Source organism: Pelophylax lessonae, assembly GCF_965119305.1.
Source record: "Pelophylax lessonae genome assembly, chromosome: 7".
Taxonomy (NCBI): Eukaryota; Metazoa; Chordata; class Amphibia; order Anura; family Ranidae; genus Pelophylax; species Pelophylax lessonae.
Window position 1 is genome coordinate 175,191,939 of NC_138774.1, and position 18,328 is coordinate 175,210,266.

The 18,328-nt window shown below is 44.3% G+C and overlaps 1 protein-coding gene across 1 annotated transcript in view; it reads right to left on the reverse strand.

The window, feature by feature from the left end:
- GARNL3 (GTPase activating Rap/RanGAP domain like 3) overlaps positions 1-17,864 on the reverse strand; it is a 264,692-nt gene extending 246,828 nt beyond the window's left edge. Inside the window, exon 1 of the mRNA XM_082263321.1 lies at positions 17,725-17,864. Coding sequence (XP_082119447.1) covers positions 17,725-17,781 — 57 coding nt within the window. The 5' untranslated portion in view covers positions 17,782-17,864. The remainder of the gene's footprint in view (positions 1-17,724) is intronic.
- Between the last annotated feature and the right edge of the window lie 464 nt (positions 17,865-18,328).

Below are 18,328 nucleotides of genomic sequence, written 5' to 3' on the forward strand. Positions count from 1 at the left end.
ATATATGTATATACATACATAACGTATTAAGAAATTTGTTTATGTATATTATATTTCAGAGCAATGCAAACAATATATAGGGATAGATAGATAGATAGATAGATAGATAGATAGATAGATAGATAGATAGATAGATAGATAGATAGATAGATAGATAGATAGATAGATAGATAGATAGATAGATAGATTTGATTCGATTCGATTTGTGTTCCTCTGTCATAGGCCCTGGTACATTTAGTATGATGGGGCACATATAGTATACACATTACATACTCTATATATTATATATTTTTCTGTATAGCCTGCACAAAGTGTCCTCATGTTCCCCTGCTGTCACACCTTTAGGACTTGCCAGTTGGCAGAACCTAAGGCTGGCAGGTGGGTATGCTGGCAAAGCTGCCACCTCCTGCAATATAAAGAGTCACCTGACAGAGAAATTTACTCCCTACCTTCTCTAAAAATTCAGTTTTCCCCTTTTCCACTCCTGCCCTCTACCTGCCAACATGTGACCACATAGTGTGACCACACTGCCCCAAACTGTCCTTCTGCTTTACTCTGAAATTGTAGAAGACATTAGGGCAGTGTGTGGGCACTGGGAAAACATTCCTTATAACAATATGGAGGGTTACAGGCTAGCCAGCTCTGGAAAAGTCATCAACATTTTTATTCCACAAGGCAAAAAAGAGCATACAGTGGTCAACCCAAACAACCAATCCATTTGGAATGTTATAAATTAAATCTGATTGGTGGTTATGGCGTATGGCACAATGTGTTGTTATTTCCCATAGAGAAAAAATCTCATTCTCCCTCCCTGGAAGATGAACCTTTAGTCTGATGGTGACTGTTCTCGATACTGACAGTTTGATCCATCATATGCATATCACATACAGACTGGATGAAAAAGGCATTTCGGTAAATAACGAGTTTTCCGGCAACATTATCCACCAATACTGTACTTCACATACTTGTCAGGGAAGCCATCACACGTGAAGCTGACTGGCCGCACACAATGAATAAATCGCTGTTTACCATCCTATCTGATTGGCGATGAAGTACTTTGTAGCGTTTCCTGAAGGTAATCCGTTAAATACAACATTTCCATGTCTCTTGAAGAAAACACCAGAACCCTAGTGCTGTATGACCCCAAAGTAACTTTAATCCAAGACTTAAGTAAGATTATCTTTAAAAAGCAAGGGATTCGGAAAATAATTTAACTGCTAACTAAGGAGGCCAGACTTACAACCACCCAAATTCAGCACATAAGCAGTATTTCTAATACTACTTCTAGATTGTAAGCTCTAACGAGCAGGGCCCTCTGATTCCTCCTGTTTTGAATTGTACTGTAACTGTATTGTCTTCCCCCACACTGTAAAGCGCTGCGCAAACTGTTGGCACTATATAAATCCTGTAAAATAATTACTCACTCAATACAGTACAGTGATCCCTGTCCTCATCCTGGGCCTCATCCTCTACGGCAGCCTTCCTCAACATTTTTTTTTCTTAAGGCTACGTTCACATGTGGGCGTATCCGGAAATCATTGCAAATCGCGGGACGCCTGTGCGATGCCCTTGATTTCCAAAGGCACCCCAAACGCTGTGCGATGTTGCCGCGATTTCCGCCTGCCGTATCGCGGTAACATCGCGCAAACAGATTTGCAGGACGCATGATGCACAAAAGAAGCTCTTGTACCTTTTTTGGGCATCATGTGTCCCGCGATTCTGTTTGTGCGATGTTACCGTGATCCGGCAGGCAGAAATCGCGGCAACATCGTGCAGCGTTTGGGGTGCCATTGCAAATCACAGGCATCACACAGGCGTCCCGCGATTTGCAATGATTTCCGGATCGCGGGCAGAATCGCGGTGATTCTGCCCGCCATCCGCTACGCCCACATGTGAACGTAGCCTAATAGTAATGGAGGCGATCAGCGATTTTTAGCAGGACTGCGACATTGGGGCGGACAAATCGGACACCTGACATTTTGGGGGGGACCAGTGACATTACTACAGTAATCAGTGCTAAAAATATGCACTGTTACTGTACTAATGACACTGGCAGGGAAGAGGTTAACACCAGGGCAATTTAAAGGGTTAAATGTGGTCCTAGGGGGTGCTTTCTAACTGTGTGTGGGATGGGCTTGCTGGTTGAACACAGAGACCAGTGTTCCTAAATAGGAGAAACAAAGGATTGCTGTGTTCATTACTGACAGAACAACGGTCTGCGGTGTTTACATCGGCATTCTGTCTCCATGGGGAGCGATTGCGGCCGCTGGACTCGCTGATTTGCTTCCCCTGTGGTCAATCGGCATGTGCACGTGCCCCCACTAGCCGTTTCGCCGGACAGAGCCGACCTGCCGCAGTAAAAGTACGGCGGCTGGTCAGCAAGTGGTTACATCACAGGAGCTAAAGAGCTAAATGAACAGGTAAAGCAAATATACAGAATCCTTTTTATAAGCCTTTGTAATGCTAATTTAGAAGAAAAAAAAGCAAGGAGCTATGAATACTGTAGCTGCTGACTTTAAATATTAGGGCACTTACCTGTCCAGGCATGCAGTGGTGTTCCTCACCCGAGCCAATTATTCAATCGGCTATGGGTGCTGGTGCCACCATCTTGACTAAGGCAAAGCGGAAGTGAAGCCTCCACAGCTAGCTTCCTACTGCGCATGCGCGCTGCGCTTTGTGAATGGGCCGCAGTCTTCTGGGACCAGTGAAGTGTCCCAGAAGGCTGCGGAGAAGGAGGGGTGCCGAACCACCAGCTCAGTTCCTTGCAGCGAACTGAGTCAGAACCAGAAAAGTTGCCAAATGTGGCAGTGGAGGGGGGGGGGGGGGCGAGGAGGTAGACAAACAGAGCTTGCTCTTTTGGGTGGAGCTCTGCTTTAAGTTTACAGCCTTCCCGTCCCATCCATCAGTTTACAGATTTGCTATTCCCATTAAATGCCTTATTTCAGCTTTTGGGTAGTGTGTGTCAGATTTCGGGAAAATTCTGCTGAATTGTGTTAAAGCTGAACTCCAGCATAAGCAAATATTGTCTAAACACAAGGGTCATGTACAGTATACTCTTACTTGAATATTGGTGTGCTTCGTGTCTTTTTTTACAGATCTGTGCAGTTATCCAGTGTGAAAGGAGATTTCTGCAATAAAGATCGGTCACTTTTTTCTCCTTGTGCAGGATGACTAGTCTTGTCTCCGCCCCTCCAGTAGTTTTCTGCAGGCGGCCTGTAGGGGGTGGAGCCCACTGGGCCCCTCCCACAGATCTGCACTTTGTACAGGATCTGTATAGCACAGTGATGAAGTCATTGCTAGTTTTACAGGTAATGTCTGCGTTTGCAAAGACATTTGGTGCACACTAAGTGGTTTTAAATCCTTTGTGGCTATTGAGGAATATATTTACTTGGATGTTTTTACACTCTAAGGCCTCTTTCACACCTATCCGCTCGGTCAGCGGACTCCGTTTTTCTCAGCGGGGATCGATCCGCTGATCCCCGCTGAGCAGGCGGATGGCAGCTCTGTCTCCACGCTGTGTGCAGAGACGGAGGTGTCAGATCCCTGCTGTCCTCTATGGGGGAATCGGATGAGAATGGACCGCCTGTCCGTTCTCATCCGATCCGATCCGCCAGACGGATGGAAAATAGGGTTTCCATCCATTCGGATTTGACTAATCGGATCGGATGTCAGCAGACATGTTTTCGCTGACATCATAGAGATGCATGGAGCATCCATTCAGATCCGCCTGAAAAACTGGCAGGCAGATCTGAACAGTCCGTATGTGTGAAAGGGGCCTAAATTGTACTTTGCATCACTGTAGGAAGGAGACAATCATTTCCTTTCCATACACAGAATATCAGGTATTTCTCTTTTCTCCAGCAAATCAGAGCAGCAGAAGCATGATGAGTTTATGCTGAGACGGGCAGGGAACTTAAAGCGGAACTTTACTCTCTCAGTCAACACTGACTATTTTTTAATGCTTATGCTGCTAGCATTGGTGAAAAGATTGGAAAGTATATCATATTTACTTGTTTTAAACTTTTTTTACATTTCTTCAGTTACTTCCTGGTTACAATGCCTAGGCAAATGATGCCATACATCCCAAGAGTCTTCAGGAGGGAAGCAGGGTTTCCTTAGCTAAGCACACCCTCCTGCCTGTATGCTTGAGCTAAGGGTGGATGGATTACAGGATGTAAACGCTACATGAATAATTTGCCTTTACTCAAGATGGCCACAGCCAGAAATGCTAGGGGGTGTTTTTCAACATGATTTCTTAGCAAAATAAAGAATGGAGACATAGATGGATGGGGGAGTTTGCTTTGAATATTAAAAATGAATCAAAGTGCGTTTTTGGTTTGTGGTGCTCAGATGCAGTGAAAGTTCCACTTTAAGGGACCTTGTCCTGCCCTGCATAGGCAAAGTACATGTTTATTTTTGTATATGATTTGTTGCTATTTTAAGGATCACATACATTTCTCTTTAACCTAACAATAGCTCTTTCGGTGTCTGCATGCAACAAAATTTTGTTGTATACGTATATTTATTTTACGATGAATATTATTATTTTTGATATACGGTTTATCTGTTTTACTATAAAAATCCTTTTTCTCTAATTTACTAAACCTCTTGATGTTAGCAGCTTGAAGAATATTAAATAAAAATAGGTGACATGCTCTGGTGCAGAATGTTTCACCTGCAGCCATGTTTGCTGACTCTGCAGCCATATCTAGTAAAGTTTATGATCAACACACAAGACGGGTACATAAGGCCCTGTTCACACCTGAGCTTTTTTCAGCTCGTAAAACGCTCATCTCTTAAGTTTCAAAACGCCCAACAAGCAAAATCCCATTGTTACAATGGCCCCTGTTCACATCTGAGCATTTTGGCACCTGAAGCAAAACTCCTGAAGCTCAAAAAAGTACATGAGCTTTTTTTTTGGCAGATTACCAGCATTTTTGTTAGATGTCAAAGCCTGCCTCCAAACACCTGCAAAAACACCTGAAAAACACCCCAAAAACAATACGCTCAGGTGTGAATGGAGCCTTAAAGCAGAGTTCCGGCCTCAAATACCTTTTTTTTAACTAAAAATACCCCTATAATACTAATCCATTGCCCTTTACAGAACCGTTATTCTCATACCTTCAAGTAGTATAGTATTGGATTTTAGTCAAAATCGTACTTATGAGCGTGGCCATCTTGGATGTGGGCATCTGAAGCTGCAGTGTAATCTGCTGTGTCCTTCTTCCTGATTCCAGGGAGTGTTCTGGGAGTTCTTCCTGATTCTAGCCTTCTGGAAGTGATGACAAACAGCTCCCAGGATGCAATGTAAAGGCGGAAGTGATGTCGGTGGCAGTGGCCATAGAGGGGGGAGAAGGAGGAAGTACAATCAAAAATGCCCTGAAAATAAGGTAAGGGACCCCCGAAAAAAATGCCCAACTGTTGATCAGCATAGCGAGCACTCCAGGAATCACTGAAGTTGCAAAATAGGCCAGAACTCCGCTTTAAGCTTACTACTGTGGACCACAGGCCATTCCTAGCAGTGCTTTATAGGAACTTTCCTAGAATGCTTCACTGGAAGCTCCTAGTAGATAAAGCATTTCCCACAGGAGACCCTTAGAGAACAGAAGCATCACAGCTATCCAGCATGAGAACTAGGGCTGTCAGTGGACTGCATGGCTGCCAGCTATTAATGCAGCAAAGGTCAGAAGTCACGGAGTCCCAAGAGGACACTAAATGCCTTTTACACTCAGCGCTCTACTTTCGCCATTTTGCTGACCAAGACATAAAATGTTCATCCATTATTATCCTTCAATGTTCATTGTTAACTGTCTCAGGGACTGTCAGCTCAATACATTTCCGATATAAACCAACAGACACTAAAGGAACTGGCTCTCAAAACCATCACATAAAACTGTGCTAAAATAACATACTCAATTAGTGGAGCTTTACAGGAGGATGTGGATTTGACAATAACAATATATGACTGTAAATTTCAAATATCATTGGGCTCAACTGAAAATTACTGTCACCTTTTTTAAAAATAAAGGCACCTTATTCTGGTGTTTTATCTTGAATTTAGACCTCATGCACACAGAATTCTGAAAATAAGTTGCATTTTTTTGGCCAGAACTTGGTAGAAAAAACGCCTCTAGTGTTATTTATGAGCGTACAATTGTGCTTTTTTGCACAGGTTTATGAGCGTACAAATGTGCTTTTTTGCACATTTACATATTTAGAGCGTTTAGATGCGTATGAATGTAAACTCATTCTACTGTCTAGAATATTATTTTATTCTAGTCATTAGAATAAAAATACACGCATATGTCTGCGTTTATGCACGTTTCGACGAGTTTACTCGCTTGTGGGCGTAAATTACAATGGATAATTCCTCTCTGAACACAGGTTTGGGGCATTTTTTTTTTTTATGCCCCTGAACAATGCTATAAAATACGCCTGTAAATGACACAATGTGCATATGTACACTAGATAACATAGAACTGCTTTCAGGGCCAATAAAAGAACGCCAGACCCCTCTAACAGCAATATTTTTTCTGCCCGTGTGCATTAGGCCTAAGCCTCTGGTTCCCCAAAACAAACCACTGAATGCTGATAAATCATAAAATTCCTAAGACTCTCAATAAACCTCACTAATCTATTATTCCAGCCATGTCAACTCACCCTAAGCTCCAGGGAGTGCCCCTGGTTTTTACTCCTCTCACCCTGTTTTTCTGCTTGATATACAAACCTTCCTGGATTACTTTCATTCCCCAGAGACCTTACACAGCCCTTTTCCCTGCCTAATCATCAAGTGATATGGTGATATGTGTAAAAAGCAATCTATGTGTATTTTGCTGGTCTGATTGCTGTTTCTACAAGGTGGACAGCACTTAAAAGGACTCAAACAGAAGGGGGCAATCACCAAGCGTATTACCAAGAGGTTTATTAGGAAATAGACAATGACACCAAATACATACTCACAAGAGAGGAAGCAATGTATGCATTGTATCACATCAATGACAGTCCAAAGGTGGCGAGGTGTCATCCCATCCAATGGACCAAACTGCTGAAAAGCGAACGCGTTTCAGGGGACATAACCCCTTTTCCAGATCTCTGAAGAAACGTTCCAGAAACAAGTTATCTTTTTAGCAGTGTGGGGCGTTGGGTGGGAGGACACCTCGCCACCATTGGACTGTCGTTGGTGTGATACGTATTCCTAATAAATCTCTTTATAATACACTAGGCATTTGCACCCTCCTGTTTGTGTCTTTCTACGTTTTTTTGTCAGATTTCTTTCTCTGCCTGAGGAGGGCAGCAGTGGCTGAACATTCCAGTTGATGGATTTTTATTAGAACCCCACTGACTCTCATTGTTGAACATTTTGGATTGTATAGAAGTCATCTGAGTGCTAGAGGTGTTTTTTTCTGTTTTGCAATTCACAGTGTTTATATGAACATTTCATAGTATCACATCTTTCGTGGATATAATTCAATACTTTTATCCTTTATATGTAAATGTGACATGGTACAGCATCACATTATCTGTATGCTGTAAGTAATTCTCATTTTCTGTTCTTTTTCTATATAAATGGATGCAGTACTGCTTGTTTTGTTATGTAGTCTAGGTATAATTCTCAGTGTATGTTATCATATCTGAATGGACACTGCATGGTACCATTTTCTCTGCATACCGGAAGTGATTCTTGGTATCTTTGTTTAGTCGCTAAAAGAAACACAAATTCCTAAATGAAATGCACAAATTCCTAAGTCTGCTCAATATCTCCCTTTTCACTGTGCGCATGAATACGTTTCCTTTATAAGCCATGCCCCTAAAACAGTTTAGCTACACCCAGTTTTTGGTGCATCGCATGTCCCTTTTGTAGCACGCTATAAACACTTTTCCCAGGTTGGCATCCCTGTAGGCAGTAAGTGCAGAAGGGAACTCCTGTGCCTGTCATTGTTCTGGACTGGTTTCCACCACAACAGAGAACACATGGCAATCAATATTTCATGGCAATTTGACATCTCAGGTGTGATAGATTCATGGAACGGAGGTGGCAGCTGTATTATTCCAGGAATGTGATATGAAGATTTACTGGAAGTTGCACAGCTCAGAACCAGGTCGAGGGATCTTAAACGACAAAGAGAAAATGAATGAAGATGGAAGACTTCCAGCAGATATCCACAATAACACAGCCAAAACCTTCTTTATTAAAGAGTTATGAGCAAAGAGTGGCAACTCAAGAAACAAACCAGCTTTAGCTATCTGGGATCCTCTAAACTGGTGAAAAGGTAAAACCTGGTATGGTATCTATCAATGTCCATATTATCCCCATTACTGTATGGCATGATGCATACTGGATGTTTTTTTTCCTCCCCTGGACGCCTTTGCTCCAGGGGAGGAAAAAGCAACTTAAAAAAAAGCCTAAAGCCATGTTTTGCATGTGCGTTTGCACATGTGACATCAATTGGCCAGAATAATAATTTAATCTGGCCATTAGAATGCATTAATGTGCAAAGGCGCAAACACGCTTAAACGAATCCAGCGTTAATGCACGTTTGGCGTTTTTTCCACCCCATCGCTTCCCTTCTGAACACACAAATTATAGGCTATTTTTCTGCCTCTAAACACATATGTGTGCATGGATAATTAGATTAGGACAGAGGGGCACTTAGAGGCAGAAAAAAAGTCAAACCCCTGTAAAAACTGCATCTTTGAACACCTGTGTGCCAGAGACCTTATACTGGTTCCAGAGGACATACTTTTTATTGCAGACCATGGTTCCGACATATGGATCCAGAGCCTTGCCTTTACACACTCCAGACCAGATCTATTCATTACTAAACTGGATACAGGGTCCTACTTTTATTTAGGACCAAATCTATCCATGGCCATTATAAACCTAGATCCACATCCCTGCCTTTATAAACTAGACATGACCATTATTAACCACTTTAACCCTTAGAAGATGTCCATATGTCCCCAGGTTGATGCAGTTATACCAGGATGTTGCCTGCACTTTCAGACATCATCCTGGATATAAAATTTTCAGCAGGCGATATGGGCTTTCGTCAGAGGCGTAACTAGAACCTTCAGGGCCCCGATGCAAGAAACCATGAAGGGCCCCCCAGACCCCTGGCCGGGGCCCTTCCCTTCAAGCCCGGGGCTCTTCCCACTAATCCTGGGGCTCTTTACTCTCATTGCATGGCCTTTTATTATGGTCCCGCATCAGGATCCTTTCACAAGTTCTGCAGTGGGCCCCCTTCCTGCAATCTTGGGGCCTCCCCACAGTGGTGAAATGCCAGGGCCCGGTCGCAAGTGTGACCTTTGAGATCCTAGAGGTTCACCCACTGTTTTGCTACCGGGCCCCCTGGAGCATGGGGCCCGGTAGCGATTGCAACCCCTGCAACCCCTGTAGTTACGCCCCTGGCTTTCGTACAGAAGGGATCCGAGTGACTATACAGCTGCTCAATCCCCTCTTCACGGAGTGGAAGGGGGCACTTTACTGGGCTCTGCCGTGCTACTGAGGAGCCCGCTACTGCTGCTGCTTGGTCCTGTTGTGCACGCTGAGGGGAGAAACGTACATCCATTTTTACCTCTCCTATGTGTTTTAAGAAACTGGAAGCGACAAGGATTTATTCACTTCCGGTTTCTCTTTTATGTTTACAAGCTGCTACCAGCTTGTATAGCATCCAATCCAATCTATCTTAGTTTCATCAGATGCTTTCAGGGCAAAGGAGAGATCTGGGGTCAAATGAACTCCAGATCTCTCCACAAAGAGTACCTGTCATGCTTATTGCTATCACAAGGGATATTGTTCATCATTGTAATAGTTATAAAAGTTGTTTAGAGTGATACTAAAGTCTCATTTTTTTTTGTTAAAAATAACAAACATGTCATACTTACCTGCTCTGTGTAATGGTTTTGCACAGAGCAGTCCAGATCCTCCTCTTCTTGGGTCCCTATTCTGAGCTCCTAGCCCCTCACTTCTGTGGATTGCCCTCACAGCTCCCTGTGTCCATTCAGACATGCAGACGTGCCCTGGCCCCGTCCCCTTTCTCTATTCATTGACTCACTGACTTTAATTGACAGCAGTGGGAGAAAATGGTGCCAAACTGCTGTCTCAGCCAATGAGGAGGGCAGTCCAAGGCAGCCAAGACACTCCTGCAACATCGCTTGATTGAGATGGGGCTCAGGTAAGTATTAGAGGGGCTGAGGGGGGACGCCGCACACAGTAGGCATTTTATCCTAATGTATCGAATGCATTAAGATAAAAAAAAAAAAACTTCTGCCTTTACAACCACTTTAAAAAAAATATAAAGATAGTGTAAAAAAAAAAAAAAGTTTTCAATAAAATAAATACTAAAATACAAATGCGAACGCTTAAGTCTCACATGCATATGTAAACGATGTGAGCTATCGCCACTTCAGACCTCCAGTGTAACTCCAAACAGGTAACCTGTAAAGGCTTTTAAAGTGTCACCCATGGAGATTTTTAGGTACTGTAGTTTGTCGCCATTTTTAAAAGCATATGCAATTTTAAAGCATGACATTTTAGGTATCTATTTACTCTGTGTACAGTGAGTTGCCAGCATTCTCTGGTTGCAGCATAGTCTTTGCTTTCTCAACTACCTTTTGGTGAATCTTTCCTAGCATTTTGGTTCGATAGTACTTTTCACTCTTCGGTGTGTACCTTGGCTCAGCTATGAACATCAACCACCTAAATCCAGAGTCAGACACCATTGTAAATGGCTGGTTATCAGTTACTATCATCTCTGTGATTACTCTGTCCATCAGTTGGGATCTTCCATCTGAATTTAGCCACCTGTTTTTTTCTGAAACATATCTGTTATTGTTGTCTGGGATAGTGGAGGTATTTCAGTTTGTGATTCAGTTTGTTTTTTTCTGTGCTGCATTATATTATTCATCATGATGAACTCTTAGATGGGCCCAAAGATTTGACATATTTTTGTTTTTTGCTGATCCCATGCTTACATTGTTTGTGCATGTGTTGCACACTGCTGCTTTTCCTGGGGATGGTTGAGATGAGAAATAGTCCCAGACCACACTTTTACTTATTCTGTCTGCATCCAAATCCATTGCAATTTGAAAGAGAGTTTATACTGTATAAGGTTAAAAAAACTGTCTGTCTGGCACCCTGCTGTGGGTGGGTGGCTGGTTGGCACTCTGCTGTGAGTGGCTGGCTGGCACAGGGGCTGTGGGTGGCTGGCTGGCACAGGGGCGGTGGGTGTCTGGCTGGCTGGCACTCTGCTGTGGATGTCTGGCTGTCACCCTGCTGTGACTGATTGACTGGCACCCTGCTCTGGGTGGCTGGCACCCTGTTGTGGGAGGGTGGCTGGCTGGCACCCTAATGCTGTGGGTGCCTGGCTGGCACTCTTCTGTGAGTGGCTGGCTGGATGGCACTCTGTTGTGGGTGGCTGGCTGGCACCCTGCTGTGGGTGGCTTGCTGGCAACCCTGTTGTGGGTGGCTGGCTGTCTGGCACCCTGCTGTGGCTGACTGGAAGGCTGGCACCCTGGTCCTGAATTGTGTGTCACAAACTACTGACTCCTGAATTGTGTGTCACAAACGACTAACCTCTGAACCAGAAGACTATCATTTTTTTACATTTTCGTCTGGTGTGCCCTGAAACTGTGCATAATTTAAAGGGCGACTTGACAGAAAAAAGGTTGAGAAACACTGTCCTGGGCCATCTATGGTGATGATTATACTGAATCTAGAACCCCACCTTTATACACCAGACCAGATCTATCCAATACTATTTATATACTGAATCCAGAACCCTCTGTTTTTTTACACCACACCCTGGACAAATCTATCTATGGTCATTATTATACTGGATCTACAACCCTGTCTTTGCATGCCAAACCCTGGACCAGATCTATCTATGGCCATTAGAAAATTGGATCAGAGCCCTTCCTTTATACACCTGACCAAATCAATGGTCATAAAAAAACTGTATTCAGCCTTTACAGGTTACACTAGTTCCTGGATCAAATCTATTTATGACCACTACTATACTAGATCCAGAGCTCTGCCTTTATATACTTGTCCCTTGACCAGATCTATCCATGATCATAATTATAATGGATACAATGAAACTTAGACCAAATCTTACTTTTATTCACCTGAACAGATCTATCACTAGTTCATTATTTACTTGATTCAGAGTCTTTCTATTTAGGGTAGGTTAATACTCTAGCACCTTGGGAATGTATAAAAATTGCGCATGTTCTGGATAGGAAACAGAAATGTGCTGCTATTTAGCAGAAGTGCAGGGGTGGTATTTAATCTTAATGGCACCTCCATGCATTGCCCACGTCTTACTATGAGTGAAGCCACATGGTGCCACAGCACCATGTGATTCCATGTGGCTTGATTTTCAAAAAAAGTCCAGGACTTCTTTCCTCTGCGTCTCTGCAGGTAATGCAGCCCAGAAGGATGGCCCCCTGACCAGATCTATCTACAGCCATTATTATACTAGTCACTATACTGGATTCAGAGCCCTGCTTATATACACCAGACCATGAGCCATATCTATCCATGTGGCTTGCACTGTTTAGGAGATATTTACTGTATACTACGCTGATTACAGCGTACATTACTCTGAAGGAGCGGCCGCCCATTTCCTTAATGCAAAGTTCTGCTTAATGCACCAGATCTATCTATCTATAATATTTACTAAATGGACCCTCAACCAGACCTCTCCATGGTCATTATTTTACTGGACATTAAAATGATTGTTATTATACTAATATTATCAGACCAGACCTTATATCATCATTATTATACTAGATACTTACATCTATCTATGGTAATAATATACCACATAAAATAGACCTCAACCACATTCATCCATGGTCATTATCACACTGGATATAAAGGGCTTATTGTTTCACAGGACTATTTTTTCACAGAATATACCAGACCCCAGCCAGACCAGATCTATTCATGGTGTTTTAAAGACTGGATATACAGGCCTCCGAGGTTATTATCATACTAGATATAACACACCTCAGACCAGACAAGGTCATTAATATAGTGGGTATAATGAACCCCAGATCAGATTTATACATGATCGTTATTATACTAGATTTAACAGACACTGCACTAGACTTTCCATCTTTCCATGGCAATTAATATGCTGGACACAATGCAATTCGAACTAGACCTATCCATGGTCCTTATTATAATGTATACACTATACCACATATATCCATGGTCATTTTTGTACCACTTATAACACACCACAGAGCAGATATTTCCATGGTCATTCTTTTAAAATGGACCAGGCCAACACAGGATCATTATTCTATTGGATATAGTTAACCACAAACCAGTCTTATCTGTGGTCATTATACTGGATGTTACAAGCGCCAACCATATTTATGCAAGTTCATTATTTTACTGTATTCAATGAACATAGGCCCAGACCTATCCATGGTCATTATTACATTGGATTTAACGGAACCAGGGTCAATCCTATCCATGGTCATTATTATATTGATAAAAGGGAACCAGAATCATACCTATCCATGGCCAATGTTTATACTCATAAAACTGAACTAGTGTCAGACCTATCCATGGTCAATATTATATTGATAAAACAGAACCAATGTCAGACCTATCCGTGGTCAATATTATATTAGACTTGCAGCCCTTCCCTTTTAAACCAGACCTAAAAATGGTCATTATCATACTGCATACACTAAAACCCACCCAGACCACATCTATCGAAAATATTATTATACCAGATGTAAAATGCCCCATACCAGACTTATTCATGGTCATTATTACCTTGAATATAATAGACCTAAGACCAATTCTACGTATAGATCTAATTTATGCTGGAAATAAAGAGCTCAATGATCATTATTATACTGGATATAACTGACCATAGGCCAGACCTATTCATGGTCATTATTATACTAAATATAATAGATTCCGGGACAAGTCTATCTATAGTCATTATTATGCTGAATATAATGAACCCCAGATCACAGCTATCCGTGATTGTTTATTATACTATATAAAGTATACCAGGAAACATTACTATCCATAGTAATTATTATACTGGATGTAGTGAACCCTAGATTAGACTTCTTCATTATTATTATTATTATTATTATTATTATTATATTCATTATCATACTGGATATAATGGACCCCAGAACAAAGGCTATCCATGGTTCTTATTATACTGGATATAATGGACTCAACACCAATGCAGACCATGGTCATTATTTTGGTTCTAGTTTCCCTTGCCTTGAACCAAACCAAGCTATGTCCATTACTATGCTGGAGATGAGGGACCTTAAACAAGACTTAATCATGGTCATTGTTATGGTTGGTGAATATAACAGACCCTGAATCAGACCTGTCCATTGTAAATGTTATACTGGATACATTGGACACTGGCCCAGATTGATCTATAGTCAATATTATAATAGATACACCAAACCCTGGCCCAGACTTATCCATGGACATTATAAGGCTAGATAAAGCAGACCCCGGACCTGATCTCTTCACATTCACTGTAGCCCTGGACTTCAGATCCATGACATGATATTTACATAGGAAATAAAGTCAGAGAGCCCTAAATAATCAGTGAGGATACCAGCACAGCTACCAGAGGATTATAAGTATATTATGCAGATGAATCTTCATTTCATATACAGTATACAAGGATGTCCCCCCCCCAGCCTGCAGAGTGTGACAGTATACATGGATGTCTCCCCAGCCTGCAGAGTGTGACAGTGTACAAGGTCTTCCCAGCCTGCAGTTTACTTGGATGTCCCCCCAGCCTTCAGAGTGTGACAGTATACAAGGATGTCTCCACAGCCTGCAGAATGTGACAATGTACATGGATGTCCCCCCAGCCTGCAGAGTGTGACAGTGTACATGGATATCCCCCAACCTACAGAGTGTGAAAGCATACACGGATGTCCCCCCAGCCTGCAGAGTGTGACAGTGTACATGGATGTCCCCTCAGCCTGCAAAGTGTGACAGTATACAAGATTGCCCCCCCCCCCCCAGCTTGCAGAGTGTGACAGTGTACATGGATGTCTCCCCAGCCTGCAGAGTGTGACAGTATACATGGATGCCCCCCCCCAACCTGCAGAGTGTGACAGTCCCAGTATACATGGATGTCCCCCCCCCCCCCCAAACTGCAGAGTGTGACAGTGTACTAGGTCTTCCAAACCTGCAGTGTACTTGGTTGTCCTCCCAGCCTTCAGAGTGTGACAGTATAAAAGCATGTCTCCACAGCCTGCAGAGTGTGACAGTATACATGGATGTTCCCCCCAACCTGCAGAGTGTGACAGTATACATGGCTGTCCCCCCAGCCTGCAGAGTGTGACAGTGTACATGATGTCCCCCCAACCTGCAGAGTGTGACAGTGTACATGGATGTCCCGCCAGCCTGCAGTGTGACAGTGTACATGGATATCCCCCAACCTGCAGAGTGTGACAGTATACATGGATGTCCCCCCAGCCTGCAGAGTGTGACAGTGTACATGATGTCCCCCCAACCTGCAGAGTGTGACAGTGTACATGGATGTCCCGCCAGCCTGCAGTGTGACAGTGTACATGGATATCCCCCAACCTGCAGAGTGTGACAGTATACATGGATGTCTCCCCAGCCTGCAGAGTGTGACAGTGTACATGGATATCCCCCAACCTGCAGAGTGTGACAGTATACATGGATGCCCCCCCCAGCCTGCAGAGTGTGACAGTGTACATGATGTCCCCCCAACCTGCAGAGTGTGACAGTATACATGGATGTCCCCCAAACCTGCAGAGTGTGACAGTATACATGGATGCCCCCCCCCCCCCCAGCCTGCAGAGTGTGACAGTCCCAGTATACATGGATGTCCCCCCAACCTGCAGAGTGTGAGAGTGTACTAGGTCTTCCAAACCTGCAGTGTACTTGGTTGTCCCCCCAGCCTTCAGAGTGTGACAGTATAAAAGGATGTCTCCACAGCCTGCAGAGTGTGACAGTGTACATGGATGTCCCCCCCAGCCTGCACAGTGTGACAGTGTACATGGATGTCCCGCCAGCCTGCAGAGTGTGACAGTGTATAGGATATCCCCCAACCTGCACAGTGTGACAGTATACATGGATGTCCCCCCAGCCTGCAGAGTGTAACAGTGTACATGATGTCCCCCCAACCTGCAGTGTGACAGTGTACATGGATTTTCCCCCAGCCTGCAGAGTGTGACAGTATACATGGATGTCCCCCCAGCCTGCAGAGTGTGACAGTATACATGGATACCCCCCAGCCTGCAGAGTGTGACAGTATACATGGATGCCCCCCCAGCCTGCAGAGTGTGACAGTGTACATGGATGTCCCTCCAGCCTGCATAGTGTGACAATATACATGATGTCCCCCAACCTGCAGAGTGTGACAGAATAAATGAATGTCCCCCAACCTGCTGAGTGTGACAGTGTACTACGATGTCCCCCCAGCCTGCAGTGTACATGGATGCCCCCCCCAGCCTGCAGAGTGTGACAGTATACATGGATGTCCCCCCAGCCTGCAGAGTGTGACAGTGTACATGGATGTCCCCCCAGTCTGCAGAGTGTGACAGTGTACATGGATGTCCCCCCAGTCTGCAGAGTGTGACAGTATACATGGATGTCCCCCCAGCCTGCAGAGTGTGACAGTGTACATAGATGTCCCCCCAGCCTGCAGAGTGTGACAGTATACATGGATGTCCCCCCAGCCTGCAGAGTGTGACAGTGTACATGGATGTCCCCCCAGTCTGCAGAGTGTGACAGTATACATGGATGTCCCCCCCAGCCTGCAGAGTGTGACAGTGTACATGGATGTCCCCCCAGCCTGCAGAGTGTGACAGTGTACATAGATGTCCCCCCAGCCTGCAGAGTGTGACAGTATACATGGATGTCCCCCAACCTGCAGAGTGTGACAGTGTACATAGATGTCCCCCCAGCCTGCAGAGTGTGACAGTATACATGGATGTCCCCCAACCTGCAGAGTGTGACAGTGTACTAGGTCCTCCCAGCCTGCAGTGTACTTGGATGTCCCCCCAGCCATCAGTGTGACAGTATACATGGATGTCCCCCCAGCCTGCAGAGTGTGACAGTATACATGGATGTCCCCCCAGCCTGCAGAATGTGACAGTATACATGGATGTCCCCCCCAGCCTGCAGAGTGTGACAATGTACATAGATGTCCCCCCAACCTGCAGAGTGTGACAGTGTACATAGATGTCCCCCCAGCCTGCAGTATACATGGATGTCCCCCCAACCTGCAGAGTGTGACAGTGTACATGGATGTCCCCCCAGTCTGCAGAGTGTGACAGTATATATGGATGTCCCCCCAACCTGCAGAGTGTGACAGTGTACATGGATGTCCCCCCAGTCTGCAGAGTGTGACAGTATATATGGATGTCCCCCCAACCTGCAGAATGTGACAGTGTACATGGATGTCCCTCCAGTCTGCAGAGTGTGACAGTGTACATGGATGTCCCTCCAGTCTGCAGAGTGTGACAGTGTACATGGATGTCCCCCTAGTCTGAAGAGTGTGACAGTATACATGGATGTCCCCCCAGCCTGCAGAGTGTGACAGTGTACATGGATGTCCCCCCCCCGCCTGCAGAGTGTGACAGTATAGGTGGATGGATGTCAGCACACAGATGGTCAGACAGGTGAAGGCACAGCACACCATTGTGCACACACATGAGGACACCAGGCACAGCTCTTACCGTTGGGTGAAGCTGAGCAATTTGGAGGAAGCGGAGTCCACCCCGTCCATTCTCCATAGATGAGGGTGAGCGGAGCCCCTGAGAGATGGCCGGAGAGAGGAGAGAGGAGAGGGGGAGGAGGGACGGGGTCCTCTCTAGATGAACGTGACTTGGAGGCTCGATAGGAAGCTCAACACTTTCATCATCATCCACCTTCATCCATTCACCCTCCCCCACACACATTGTTACCACCTCCTGAGTCTGACAGTGACAGAGGTGTACCCAGCACTGTACACTGAATACAGCCATCATTATGTATATAACATACAGAGGTATACCCAGCACTGTACACTGAATACAAGAAACATTATGTGTATAACAGACAGAGGTATACCCAGCACTGTACACTGAATACAAGCAACATTATGTATATAACATACAGAGGTATACCCAGCAATGTACACTGAATACAAGCAACATTATGTATATAACATACAGAGGTGTACCCAGCACTGTATGCAAAATCCTGCATCTATCAGACAGAGGTGTACCTGGCACTGTACACTGAATACAGCCATCATTATGTATATAACAGACAGAGGTGTACCTGGCACTGTACACAGAA